The sequence below is a fragment of the Nipponia nippon genome, unplaced genomic scaffold, assembly GCF_047370975.1.
Source record: "Nipponia nippon isolate SJK-2023a ecotype South Korea unplaced genomic scaffold, ASM4737097v1 scaffold_8, whole genome shotgun sequence".
NCBI lineage: Eukaryota > Metazoa > Chordata > Aves > Pelecaniformes > Threskiornithidae > Nipponia > Nipponia nippon.
In genome coordinates this window covers 1533241-1546054 of record NW_028262402.1, presented here as the reverse complement: position 1 = coordinate 1546054, position 12814 = coordinate 1533241, and the positions used below count along the sequence as shown (strand labels likewise).

Sequence of the window (12814 nt, the reverse complement as noted above, 5' to 3'; positions counted from 1 at the left end):
TCTGGAGTGAATCAAAATCAGGCAAACTTCATAGCCCTGGCTCATCCCTTTGAGACCTTTTGCATTGCTTTCTCAACTGTGCTTATTAAAGTTAGCTCTTAAATGCAATGACATTACAACTGGTGGTAGACAGCTGAGAACATGCTAAGCCTGGGGTGATGTGGAGCATCATGTAAAGAGAAGACTAAACTGTAAGAGGATACATGTTTGTGTCCTGTTTCTTATTCTTCTTTCCCAGGGCTTGCAACTGCAGACAGGCACAAGATTCCACTGTGCCAAATTTTCCAAAATGCCGTATAAATTTGTACCTGTGATTTTGTGCAAACCAGCCCACTAGTTAAATTGCTGGCTGAGCAGTCAGTGCTTGTGAGATCTGTTTACACATGTAAATCTGGCTTTCTCTGTATGACCACGTAAAGGCAGAAACCTTATGGAAAATGTAGCTTCTTGTTTTTCTTATATAAGAAATGGGGTTTTGCCATGAGAATTAATATTTTTCCCCTAATGCTTCATTAATTTTTAAATAAGTTTAATTCAACAAAGGAGACATTTCTCAGATCTTTACAGTTTTTTCTCTCCTCATTTTGATTTTTTCTTCTTGTTTTTTCTCTTAGCAACTTTTGAATCAAGTCATCTTATACATATAAATGTTATTCAGTTGTGCCCCTCTTCCATTTTTGAAACATATAATGACTTGGTCCAGTTGATCTCTACATTTCTACATAAGCATATACTTAAATACAGAGATCCCAATCCAGAATGCACTTAAAATATGCTTTGTTGAGTTGGAAACTTATTTGGGAGAAAAACAGATATTCTGCTGAGGATGTGTGTGCAACACTTTCTGGATTGGTGCCAGGCCAGCCAAGTCCTCTTAGAAAATCAATGCATCGCTTTTGTCGTGTATCATCCTGCTTCCAGTTCTCAGGGTAGGTTAGACAATCACTGGCATACTCCTTTAATGCCTTCTGCCACAGATCATGAAGTAATAACATCATTTGAAAGGGAAACAGTTCACTGTGTTGCTAAAAAGTCCTAGGTAAAAAAAAGAATTCTATTTTCCAGAGTTAAATATTTAGCCTGAAGAAAATCATTGGCAAAAAAATGTGCCTCTTATCTTTAGCCTTAAAATGAAATCAGTACTTTGAGTTTTCTAAGTGGAGTTAGCCATAAAGTGGTTGGAAATTATTGGAAGATTATATGGCTGAATACAAAGATGCATGCTCAACCTAAAGCTGACATTTGGTTCACATTGTGGGTAGTGTTTTGCCACTTACCAACTCCAGCAGCACTCCAATTTCATCAACCTATCAGATTTTTTTTAACCTGAGCTTTAAAAGAGGGGCAATTATGTGTTAGAAGTGAACGTAGTTGAGGAAAGTTCATCAGTTATTTTGAAAGGAAAGGAGTTTCACTTTTTTTTTTAAGTTTTCTAATGTTTTTAGGTTTGCAGTATAGAAAACTGCAGGCATGGCTTTTATATCCTCCACCTCTACGAAGAGTTGGGTCCCTGGACCTCAGTCAATTATATAAGGGTCAAAAAATTTGTTTTTATAAAGCTCCTGTAAAGGTAATAGCTAGCATGGAAATAGGAGAGGGATGAGGCAGGACAGGTAGACCTGGAGCTGGTTCCAGGCTTGGTTATAATCCAGGTGACTGACTTGGAACACGGCAGCTAAAATGGCAGACTCCAGTCCAGCTGTGAGCTGAGTACATTTTGCCTGGACTTCACCTAAGTACTAGATATATGGTTTCTCTGGTGCTCTTGCAAAATATCTTCTGCTTTTCTCCATGCTGTGCCCCAAGGAGCAGCTGTAGTGTCCTGCTGTGAAGTGCTGCTGTGTTGGGCAAGCCTGGGAGAACTGGAGTTGGTATATTTGTTCCTGCCAAACGGAGGTGGGATCTGGGTAAACATGACCGAGTAGCCCCGCTGTCGGGTTACAGAGGAGATGCGTCCCATTTTGCATTGCAGTAATTCACACCAGTGCATCACAGAACAGCTTCAAAAGGAGACAGAAAAGTATACAGTCTCATACGTCAGAAATACCAGTGTAAGTGTTCAGTGGAAGAAGTGAAATGTGAGGTAAAACTGGCATGCAACACTTCTCTTTTCCACTAGCCCTGACAAAACCAAAACCAGACAACTAGATGAAGTGGAGATCATACTTGAACAAATTAAAACATTTTTGATTTAGAGAATGCATTTTTACAACCTTTGTGTTGAAATAGCTCAGATGTCTCATACAGTCAGGTAGAGAAGAAGGGAGCCTTGTACAAATCAAAGTCTCCAGAGCGCTGATGTTTTGCACTATTCACTAGTGATTACTAATATCCATCATCTGAAAGGTTGATCCAGTCAGTCATAGGAGGATATAAATTCTTAATCCCTTGTCATGGCTACAAATTTTCTGTCATCTGAGGATCATGCAGTAGTCCCGTTAATGTTGATGTGAATTTTATTGTTGATTTTGCCAGCAGCCAAATTGCACCTCCTATCTTTTCAGTCTGTTGTGGTGAGAAAGTAGTGAAAGTGAACGCAAACTGAAAACCAGCACTAGTGTCTGAGAGAGCACCCATTTATCAGACCATTCTGTATCTTGCAAAAAATGTACAGATGACTAAAGTTTAATGTAGTGACTCTTACTTCATGGAGATACTAATGTATAAATATACCCATGCTCATTTGCTTGGAATCTGTGTCCTTTTTTCTTTGATGGAATCTAAAACTTTTTAAATTTAGAATCATAAAATATCTCACTGATAATTTTGTTGGATAAGGTTAACTGAATAGAAAGTTGTTTTTTTTTTTTTTTTCCAGAAAACATAACATCTTTCATAAATGGATTTCAATAAATAAATTTTTTATCATACTACAGATTTTACATGCTAATGTAGGTCTTTTCTGAAAATGTTAAAAAGCATAGAGTTTCACTTAATGTAGTGGAAGTAGGGAACTTTAATTGTTAAACAGAATTTAGTAGCAACATCAGATGGGTAGGGCAGAAATTCAAGAAGTAGTGTAGGAGCCCTTTCTTCTACTTCAGTAATCTGCAGCTAACAAGTTAATCCTTTGATCCTGCAGATCTCAGAAGATGTTAGATGTCAAAACCTGATGAAAGTCTCCAGACAGTCACAGGGTTTTCGCCCTTTTGACTCTGACTCTCCAAGCCTAAGCTTAAATAAGTATGATTATTATGGCACAGGAAGCACACTTTATTTGGCCTTAGGACTTCTTAAAGAAATGGTTATTGTTGGATATGAAATAATTACATTAAAACATATGTATTTTTTACTTAAGCATTTGTCTACTGCGTGTGTGTAGGAGTTGCCCCAAGGAAGTTAATGCATACCAGACAGTAGAAGTGCCAAAAGTATTATTCTCCAAGTGTTTAGCACTCCCTGTCTCTTAATCTCAGGCTGTTTCTGCAAATGCCCAGAGGCACTTCTACCAGGGAGACCTCCTGCTCTTCTTACCCTCACCCTCGCTCTTCAGCAGTGAGACATGAGAGTGGCTTTCACTTGGTGATTCCTGTGATACAGTGAAAACCAGCTGTCAGCTTTCTAAATTTTGCATGCAGAAAGAGGGCTGATATTCGTGGATGCTGTGGTATGACGGTGGCATTCCGCTCCTCCTGACAGGGAAGCTGTAGTACTGCTTCCAGGAGGGCACGTTTGTCAGAGGCTCCCAGCCTTTCCCCCCAAGACTTGGCCATACCTCCCTTGTGCAGCAGCTGCCCACTGCGGTCGTTGACTTGAGAATGTCGTTTGCCTGCAGATACCTTCTTGAAACAGAAGGGGACAGGAGGAAAGGAAGGTAGGAGCAGGCAAACATTAACTGTTTTAGTGGGCTGCGTATGGCCACGGCCCACAGGTTGGATATCGCTGCTTTTCAATAATTGCAGGGCTGGGGCAAGAGCCAACCTGCAAAGTGTTGGGGTGTGGAGACTTAGCTCCAGCATGGAGATACGTCGTGCCTTGTGTGCGGTTAACTAGGCTTTTTCTCCTGAACGAAAGCATTTTGGTGGAAGCAGGTCTGCTGCAGAAGCATTTTCCTAGTCAGAACACAAATGGGGCAGAAAATACTTTGGCTGGTGGTGTGATTACCACCAAAAAAAACCACCTTACTCTTAATGTACTTCTGGGACCTCACTGCCTGCCTTAAGCAGAGTTTAAGACAGTTTGCAATAATAGCTCAGGTTCATGACTCCCACTGATGTTACAAACCCTCTCTGAACATTAACAATCTGCATATGACTGTCATGAAAGAAGTGCCTTTCCCCCTGCTATACGTAATTACAGAGGTTATGTCCTCTTCAGGGAGTCTGACTGTGTGTATGTGTGCGAGCTGAAATAAAAACAACCCTGAGTTTGATAACTCTGCTGATAATGTTAAGTCTTGGCTATGTTAAGATCAGATTATGAAAAGATCAGAAGACAGCTGTTACTCTGTGGGGGTGATCATCTCATGGTAGTGGGCTTGCGTGGGACACTCAGCTCCCACTAGGTTGTCTCTTTAATCTCTGCCAGGTCACTTTATCTCTTTGGCTACATTTAAACTGGGACATCTAAACTACTCGGCACTTTTTCAAACTGTTAGTTGGGAGTTTACCTCAGATCCCACAAGAAGGGTGGGTTTTACTGGCTTTTTCTGCCACGTTCTGGTTTTCCTGGAAATGAAACTCTGATGTGGGATCAGATAGGAAACACAAGAGCTCCAGCCAGGTCCTTTGTGCAGTGATGCAGCTGTGGGGGGCAGGACCTCAGGAGATGCATCTCCGAGTCAATTTATTTTTTATGTTTCTGCTCCTAGTCTGTAAAACAAGGGTAACAGCACTACCAACTCCAAAGGTTGTGTTATGACAAGGAAAAGGCATTAAGGATAGCTTGGCTTGGTAGATCAATGATGACAATAATTTTTGGTTGGTTAGTTCAGACCGTTTTACTAGCCAAGACAAATTAGACCATAACATGAGAGTATCTGTCTTCCTAGAGCCTAACAACAGACACCTGCAGAAGACTATAAGAAAGGTGCAAGCATACATGACACCTCCCCACTCTCTTATCCTCCAGCAATTTGCAGCTCAGGGCCTTCCTGATACAGAGGTGTTCTCTTGTATTGAGGAGTGTTTTGTGATTTTTTTTTCTATGCTTTTACCCAGTTTTGGAACCCATGGCCACTGAAGAGTTGATGGTACTGTGAGCAGTGGAGGTCCAGGAGCAAACAGGTTTATGTTTGTGGTAGTCAAGGAACTAATGTAGATCCCCACCTGTGTTTTCGGTAGTTTCCAGCAGGACCACAGGGAAAAAAAAAAAAAAAAAGAAGTAAGCCCTTGTTGAAGAATTTTCACCAGAAAGTGGGTGTCTCTAGGTTTGCTTTATTAACAACTCAGAATTGGGCCATCAGCTCAGTGACTGGCAACTAAGTGTTACAATTGTCACCTTATATATGTTTCTATAACGATTACATGATTATCAAAGTCCATCTAAGGTTTCCACTGTGTTAACAATTCTTCATTCTTCTGGTCAGCAGACAGTTCTTGATTTCCCATCGGTAAACCGGTTCTTTGCATTCTGTTTCAGTTCTTGTTTATTGACCACATAGACCACTTCAACCACTGGTCCGATGCAGGATCATAAAAGTCATTTATTTCCCTTCTATGTCTAGTTTCACAATGCTCTATTTGAAACTGTCTTTAAATTCTAAGAATCTGACCTCTTATATTATGAATGCTTACCTTACCCTTATTCTCATCTAATGTCTACATCAGTTAAAATGTCTTAATCAGCTGTTCAATTATTCATCTTTTCTTACTACATCTATCTTTATCTACTGATTAACTCGGCTGGGGATTAATCCAGTCATGGGATAGGGCTATACAGGGACAAAATGAGCAGTGTAGCATGGACTTAGGTTAATATAAAACACCTGTAGTTATACAAATCAAGTAATTTATCTTTTCTAGATTACCCTATACAATAACTATTCTTAAATGCACAGTAATATCCAAAGCCTCGATTAACTATTCGCTAACACCCTGGCCAAAAGAGTTTTTGGTCTCTACTCAGCAAGATGCAGCAAAGTGAGACCAAGCAAATATCTGGGAACTGTTACATTGGAAACACTGCTGTCTCAGGACAAGAACATTCACTTTCAATACCCAGACCCAGAGATGAAGTCTTGTATCTCAACAGTTCTCCCAGCTTGTTAGATCCTTACCATAACATACACATTTTCAAAAATTCACTGTGATGGCAGTTGAGATGCGTTTTAGTCTCGAGTTTTTAATGATTGAATTACTTTTATATAACCCTTCTTTATCTATCAGTCTGGGTGGATTTGTAAGGAACGAAATGACATTGTACCAGCCTAATCTTCTCTGACAAGGTTGCAAGGCCATGTGGCTAGAGCAGAAGCAGTCAATGCCAAGTATCCAAACTGTGGTAAGGTCTTCGATTCTGTTTCTACTTATTTCCTGTAGGCAAAGTAGAGATGTGTGGAGTAGATGCTGTAAGTATTGTTGTAAGTATTTTACAAGGGCCATTTGCAGACTGCACACAGAGGATAATTTTTGTGGTCTCCTTCTCCTGTTGGGAGGTTGTATGGAAGGATGCAAGGTGCGCCTGGTCTTGGGCACTGTTTCATTAGTGATCCAAATGACATCATTGTACTGGGTCTGGCTGGGATGGAGTTTAGTTCCTTCGTAACCACCCATACCCTGCTGTGTTGCGGATTTGTGACTAAAACAGTGTTAATGACACATGGGTGTTTTGGTTGTTGATGAGCCGGACTTGTGCACTGCCAAGGCTTTCTCTTTTTCCCATTCTGTCCCCCCCAGCAGCTAGGCCTAGGGTGGGCAAGAGGTTGGGAGGGGACACAACAGGGACAGCTGACCCAGACTAACCAAGGGGATATTCCCAGCCCTACAACATCAGGCTCAGCAATACGAACTGAAGGGAGGGTTTTTGGGGGGAAGTGGGCATTGCTCAGAGACTGTCTCAGCATTGGTCTGCTTGTGGGAGGTGGTGAGTGATTGCCTTTGCATCACTTGTCGGTTGCGTTTCTTTTTCCTCTTTCCTTCAGTTATTAAACTGTCTTTGTCTTGACTCATGGGTTTTCTCACTTTTGTTCTTCTTATTCTCTTCCCCGTCCCTCTGGGGTGGGGACTGAGCAAGTGGCTGTGAGGTGCTTAGGTGCTGACCAGGGTCAGCCACCACAATAATACAGAATAAGGTTATGAAATCAGCAGAAAACACAAAGTTTGGTGTTATTAAAAGCATGCCTGGATACAATTTATGTCTCCATGGTAGCTGGAGATGATTATATGGTTTCTTTCAGCACTATGAAATCTCCTTGGTTAAATGAAGTAAGACTTTAATGACATGAAGAATTATGTCTCCTTCCTAAGCTATCCTAGGCTATAAAGAGCTGTCTTAGTTAAGTTAGGCTCAGCTACATCGTCTGCTTTTGCTGTGGATGAAGAGCATATGCAGATGACAGTGTCGCAGCTGACGTCTAATGGCTTTGGCTGTCTCAGACTCTGTCCATTGGGTCTCACTGCCTCCCTGCATTCGTCCCATGCTATCATCCCATATCAGGGATATCCCTGATATTTAGGTGGTCTCATAGGAAGAGAATAATCCACTACCACTGCAGACTGGAGGCACAGTCAAAATTGACATAGCTCTCTTGATGTGGCTGGATGAGAAGCTGACCCATTATCTTTACCATTTCCCACCTGTCTTGTGGACTAACACTCCAGAGCACTGAAGGAAGGCAGTGCTTCTGGGGTACTGATTCACTCATGCAACTTCAGGGGATCTTTAATTCAGCATGGGTTTTATAACTGTTAGCTGCAGATAGGGCAATTTCCTTTTCAGATTAAGGAAAGGTGCCATAACATAAATGACTGACTGGGTGTCACTGCTGTGTTGTGACAGGCTGTCCTCTAAGAAGTAGTGATTGATGACATGTATAAAACTCAATCATTATATGTGCTGTTTATATTGAAACAGTACTTAAAATATGGGCTGTCAGTCAAAGCACTGATTGCTTACACAGTGCTATAATAAGTGGTGGTGGGTGCAGTGAACAAGGTACCAGCGTAAATGTTTATTTTGGAGCTTCAGACAGCATTGTCTCTTTATTTCCAGCCTGCATCTAGCCATAATAAAAGATCTATCCTATACATTGCCTAAAGCGTGAGACTTCACTGCAGGCTGCTAGGAGCTCTTTGATACCAACATCAATATTAAAACCAGTTTCTGAAACAAGCTGGTGACCTTTTCTTTTTCCCTTTGAGCACAGTTAGAGCAAACCTCAGTGCTCTGTGGCAGCATTTTTCATGGCTGCAGAAGCCTCCAGAGGCCTCGGCTGCAGACCCCTGCTTCTCTGGGCTTTGCAGAGGGTTTGAGGACCCCTCTCAGTAGGTTTCACTGACTGCTGTGGATGCCTTGCAGTGAAGACACAGGACCTGGTCCCAGGTGATATAAACAGAGCCCTGTTTCTGGCCAGCTGGCAAGTCCTGGGGCAAGTCATTTCCAGTGCCTCTGTCTGCAGCTGTGGTATGGAGGTGATGGGATGAACTGTCTTCAGAGTCGCTGGAGATGGTAGAAGGGGAAGCTGCCCAGCTGTGCTCTGACATTTCTGCACCGCATGAAATGTTGCAGGTGGGCTAGGGAAGGAGGCAGGACCACCTTCCTTTCCCTGCTGCCTCACCTGTTAACAGGCTGGCAGGGCAGAGCAGGCACAAGGAGCAAGTGTCTGAGCACTGCTGCAAAGCATGGGTGTGCTACATGGCCTGACATGAGCTTGGCCTGAATGACAGAGATGCCATGGGAACTTCACCTGGTCTCATGCCACTTTGTGGTGTGTATGTTGGGTGGGAAGCACCTGGCGAGTTTTACTATGGCACTGCTGAAAGGACACCAAAATGTATGGTTTTTGCAATGAGAGAGAACAAAAATGAATTTGTTTTTTTCCCCTCTTCCGCTTATTAAGTGGAAGAGAGGAAAAAGAATGATCCATTCACAATTACAGAGAATAGTCAAATCATTGCATTTTTCCTTCTTAGCATTTGCTGTTCATTTTCTAAAACCATTAAGGTTTGTCACATTCATAATGACAGTTCCACCTATGTGCTTGTAAGCTGCATCACGGTACAGATGGATAGTTTGCGAAGAAAACAGTCCTCAAGTACACACATCACTTACATGTAAAAAGCTTTTCCTTTTTATGCTTATCTTATGATCAGTCTGAAAATCAGTTGTCAGTAACAACCATCGTAGCAGTATCATCTGAATATTGTGGTTTGATATGTCTGATTGATTGTAAGGACCTTTGAGTATAGCCTTATAGAGCAATATAAAGTTTTTTCTAGAACTTGATTTTTCTGCAAAGTGGAAAGAAATGGTCATAATTGTACTTCCACTGTCAAGGTACAGCTTGATTATGTAGACAGACTGTATAATGTTTTTCTTCCATATCTTCTGATGTGAACATATTAACTATTTTTTTATTCTTGTACATTTGTGAATTACACATTGCTCTGTAGTACTTTTACCTGCCAACTCCTTTGTTAGGATGTGCTGCATTATTTTGTACTGTACATTTCTGTCCATATTTATTTAGCTCTTTAAAAATGTGTCTGATTAAAGAAAATTTTTACTGTCATAAATATGATGCTTTAGTTATTTTTTGTAGAAAAAATTGGAACCAGTACAACCTCTTGTTTCACAAATGAAGCAATTCAGAATGGCCTTTTTACTCGGACTGGGCCCTGCACACAGCATTGGGATCCACAGAAAAACCTTCTACCTTGCATTTGTTCTAAAAAGCAGATTGCCTCTAATCCCACTGTTTTCCACAAATCTCCATGCACAAAACTGTGCCCCAGTGTCATGAGGAGCTCACTGTGGTTTTGTGCCATACTCTAGTACATATTTGTGAAACTGAAGTTGGCTTTTCAGTCATGTGACAGGTATGTAATGATGTTTTCCAGTGCTCTTTGTGAAACTGATTTTAATTTTTTTTCCTTTTTAAGGAAGTTTGTTTCAAGGAAAAGTGCATCACACAAACTCACTGCCTCTGCTTTCTTTTGTCTTTCCCCTTCTCCCTCTTCCAGACCAGGATGAGAGGGCGGCAGAGCTCAGCAGGGAGCAGAACGAGAAGACCATTCGCAGCACACAGACAGCTCTCCGCAATTTCCGAGAGTTCCTCATCTCCAAGTACCCCTCTGAGACCCGGGAGATCTACGTCATCCCCTGCAAAGAGCTTGATGCCTACCTTGCTTCCTTCTTTGTGGATGCCAGGCAAAAGGATGGGTCTGAATATGAGCCAAACAGTCTGGCTAACTATCAGTGTGGGCTGGAGCGGTATCTCAAAGAGCACAGGTATGGATACAGTATTACGAGGGATAAGGAGTTCAAGAGGTCCCAGGAAGCTCTAAAGCAAAAGCAGATAGAGCTGAGGTGTAAAGGAAAAGGAAACAAGCCACACAAATCCATGAAGCTCACCTTTGCTGATGAGCTTATCCTGCGCAAAAGAGGCTTATTGAGCCGGTACAATCCCGAAGGGCTGCTGAACCTTGTCTGGCTAAACAACACGAAGGCGTTTGGACACTGCACGGGTTTCCATGGGTCCACCCTCAAGTGGGGAGACATCCGGCTGCGGGTGACAGAGACCGGGTTGGAGTACCTGGAGTGGATGGGGCCGGACAATGGAGACGTCAACGCCAAGAGCAAGAGAGGCGGAACAGACTCCCGGGTGTACGCCACCCAGCACTCCCCGCAGACCTGCCCCGTGCAGGACTACAAGGAGTACGCCCAGAGGCGGCCTCCAGCCATGCGCTACGAGGACGCACCTTTTTACCTGTCCATCAAACCCGTCGTCAACTTGGCCGCGCTTCACTGGTACAATTGCCAAGCCCTGGGGAAAAACAAGCTTGCCAAGATGGTAAAGACGATGTGCGAGAAAGGCAACATTCCCGGCAGGAAGACCAACTTCAGCGTCTACCAGAGTTGTAGCACCCTCTCAGAAGCGCAGAGCAACCAGCTCGTGCTGATCTGCAATAACTTGAGTCAGCAGGCTGCCCAGTCCATGGCGAGCCACTCCAATACTGGCAACTTCATAGTGTCAGCATCCTATGACTCTTCCTCTGACACAGCTTGAAAGAGGGATATCACCTGAACACTTTTTTCTTTTCCTTTTTGTTTCAAGCTTTGACTTTGTGCCCAATAATACACATCAACTGTGACTGTACACTATTCCCCCATAGCCCTCTCTCCAGTGTTAATTCACTTTATAAAAATATATAAATATATAATATATTTTTCTTTTTACAAATAAGTCAATAGAAATAGTTTAGTATTACTAACATAGTATTTATAGTGTTAATACAAAAATGAAAGGTACTTATGGGTTATAATATAAATGCAGCTTTTAAAAGGACAGAAATGGTTCTCAGGCAACACAAGATAGACTGGAAATACCGTTTTTAACATGCACACATCAGTGAGTGTAAATCCCCAGGGAGGCTTACATAGCAATTCTATTTTAAAACATTTTTCAACTTCTTATTTTAACATGACCTCCCAGAGTGGAGGAGACAAACTTATCACTGGCTGCTGCTTCTTACCTGCTGGCTTATTCTTGATCAGCAAGACCAAGAAATAAGAGATACATCAATGTAAGTTCATGAAACCATTTACAACAATTTTTGTCTGTTTTTTATTTTGTTTCCTGAGGCTCATTTATGCCAGATGGGAAAAAAATCCTGAAGTCAGCTAAAGGCTATTTTTAACTTTTGTTTCTGTTGATGATTTTCTGTGATCAAAATGTTGCTAGTCTTCAGACTAAAAAGTATTGTTTTCAACAATATGCAAAAGTATAATGGCAAAAACACTGTCATACACATAATTTTAACTGTTTAAGCACGAGTTGTTAGTATTTTGTCACTGTGTATACTTAATGTAAAATCTACTGACTTAGAGCCACTCTTTCAGTATTCTGGGGAATGCAACACTGCAGAAAAATCCACAATCTTATCCCAAACTGTACAGGAAAAAACGCATCAAATATGTCTTAAGCCATCATTTGAAATCCACAAAAAAATAACTTAGAGAGTGTAACAATAGTTTCATGTTTACTACAGAAAATGAAAAAGCTGGGTAGTTTTAAGTGCCAGAAAACAAATTTAAGTCAGCTACACATAATGTATTTCCATTGCAGACAATGGAAAATGTGCATGTGAATCTGAAGGCAGAATTTGGTCCTTAAAGTCTTGAAATAATGAGTGCTACTGTTCCAACATTTCACTTTGCAATGTAATTGTTCTTATTCTCTAAGTATGGGGAAAACAATAACAAGTTCACTATTTCAGTGAATGATTATAATTTTTGTTCTTTAAAATTAGGTACTTGTACTTCTCAAGTAATTCAGCTTAGTTTATGTCACACTAGGATATCCTAGGCCCGTGATGAGGCTTCAGACAAGTCCACTGGGGTGATCTAACACCCACTGAAGTCAAGGAAAGAGTCAACCTCAGCTGACTTCCCATGGGTGTTGGATCAAACTGTTACTGAGGGCCTTTTCTGGTTTTTTGTTGGTTTTTTTTTTGTTGTGTTTCTTTATGCTAGTTTGTCTTTATTCTGTCACATTCCTGCATATCCGTTATATTCTTTAGATCTGCAACTGTGCAGTGACTTTAATCGTCACTAATTCCAAAGAAAGGGTGAAACAAAGGTAGCAGACAGAAATAAAAATAACCCACCTGGCACCATTTAAAACCAGTTTTCTGTGTTGCTAGGATGAAATGTT

The 12814-nt window shown here is 41.4% G+C and overlaps 1 protein-coding gene across 1 annotated transcript in view; it reads left to right on the top strand.

Moving 5' to 3' along the window:
• Nucleotides 1-11251, top strand: part of KIAA1958 (KIAA1958 ortholog) — a 56696-nt gene extending 45445 nt beyond the window's left edge. The window contains exon 3 of the mRNA XM_087742054.1: nt 10122-11251. Within this exon, the coding sequence (XP_087598180.1) occupies nt 10122-11167 (1046 nt within the window). The 3' untranslated portion in view covers nt 11168-11251. The remainder of the gene's footprint in view (nt 1-10121) is intronic.
• Nucleotides 11252-12814: the final 1563 nt, after the last annotated feature.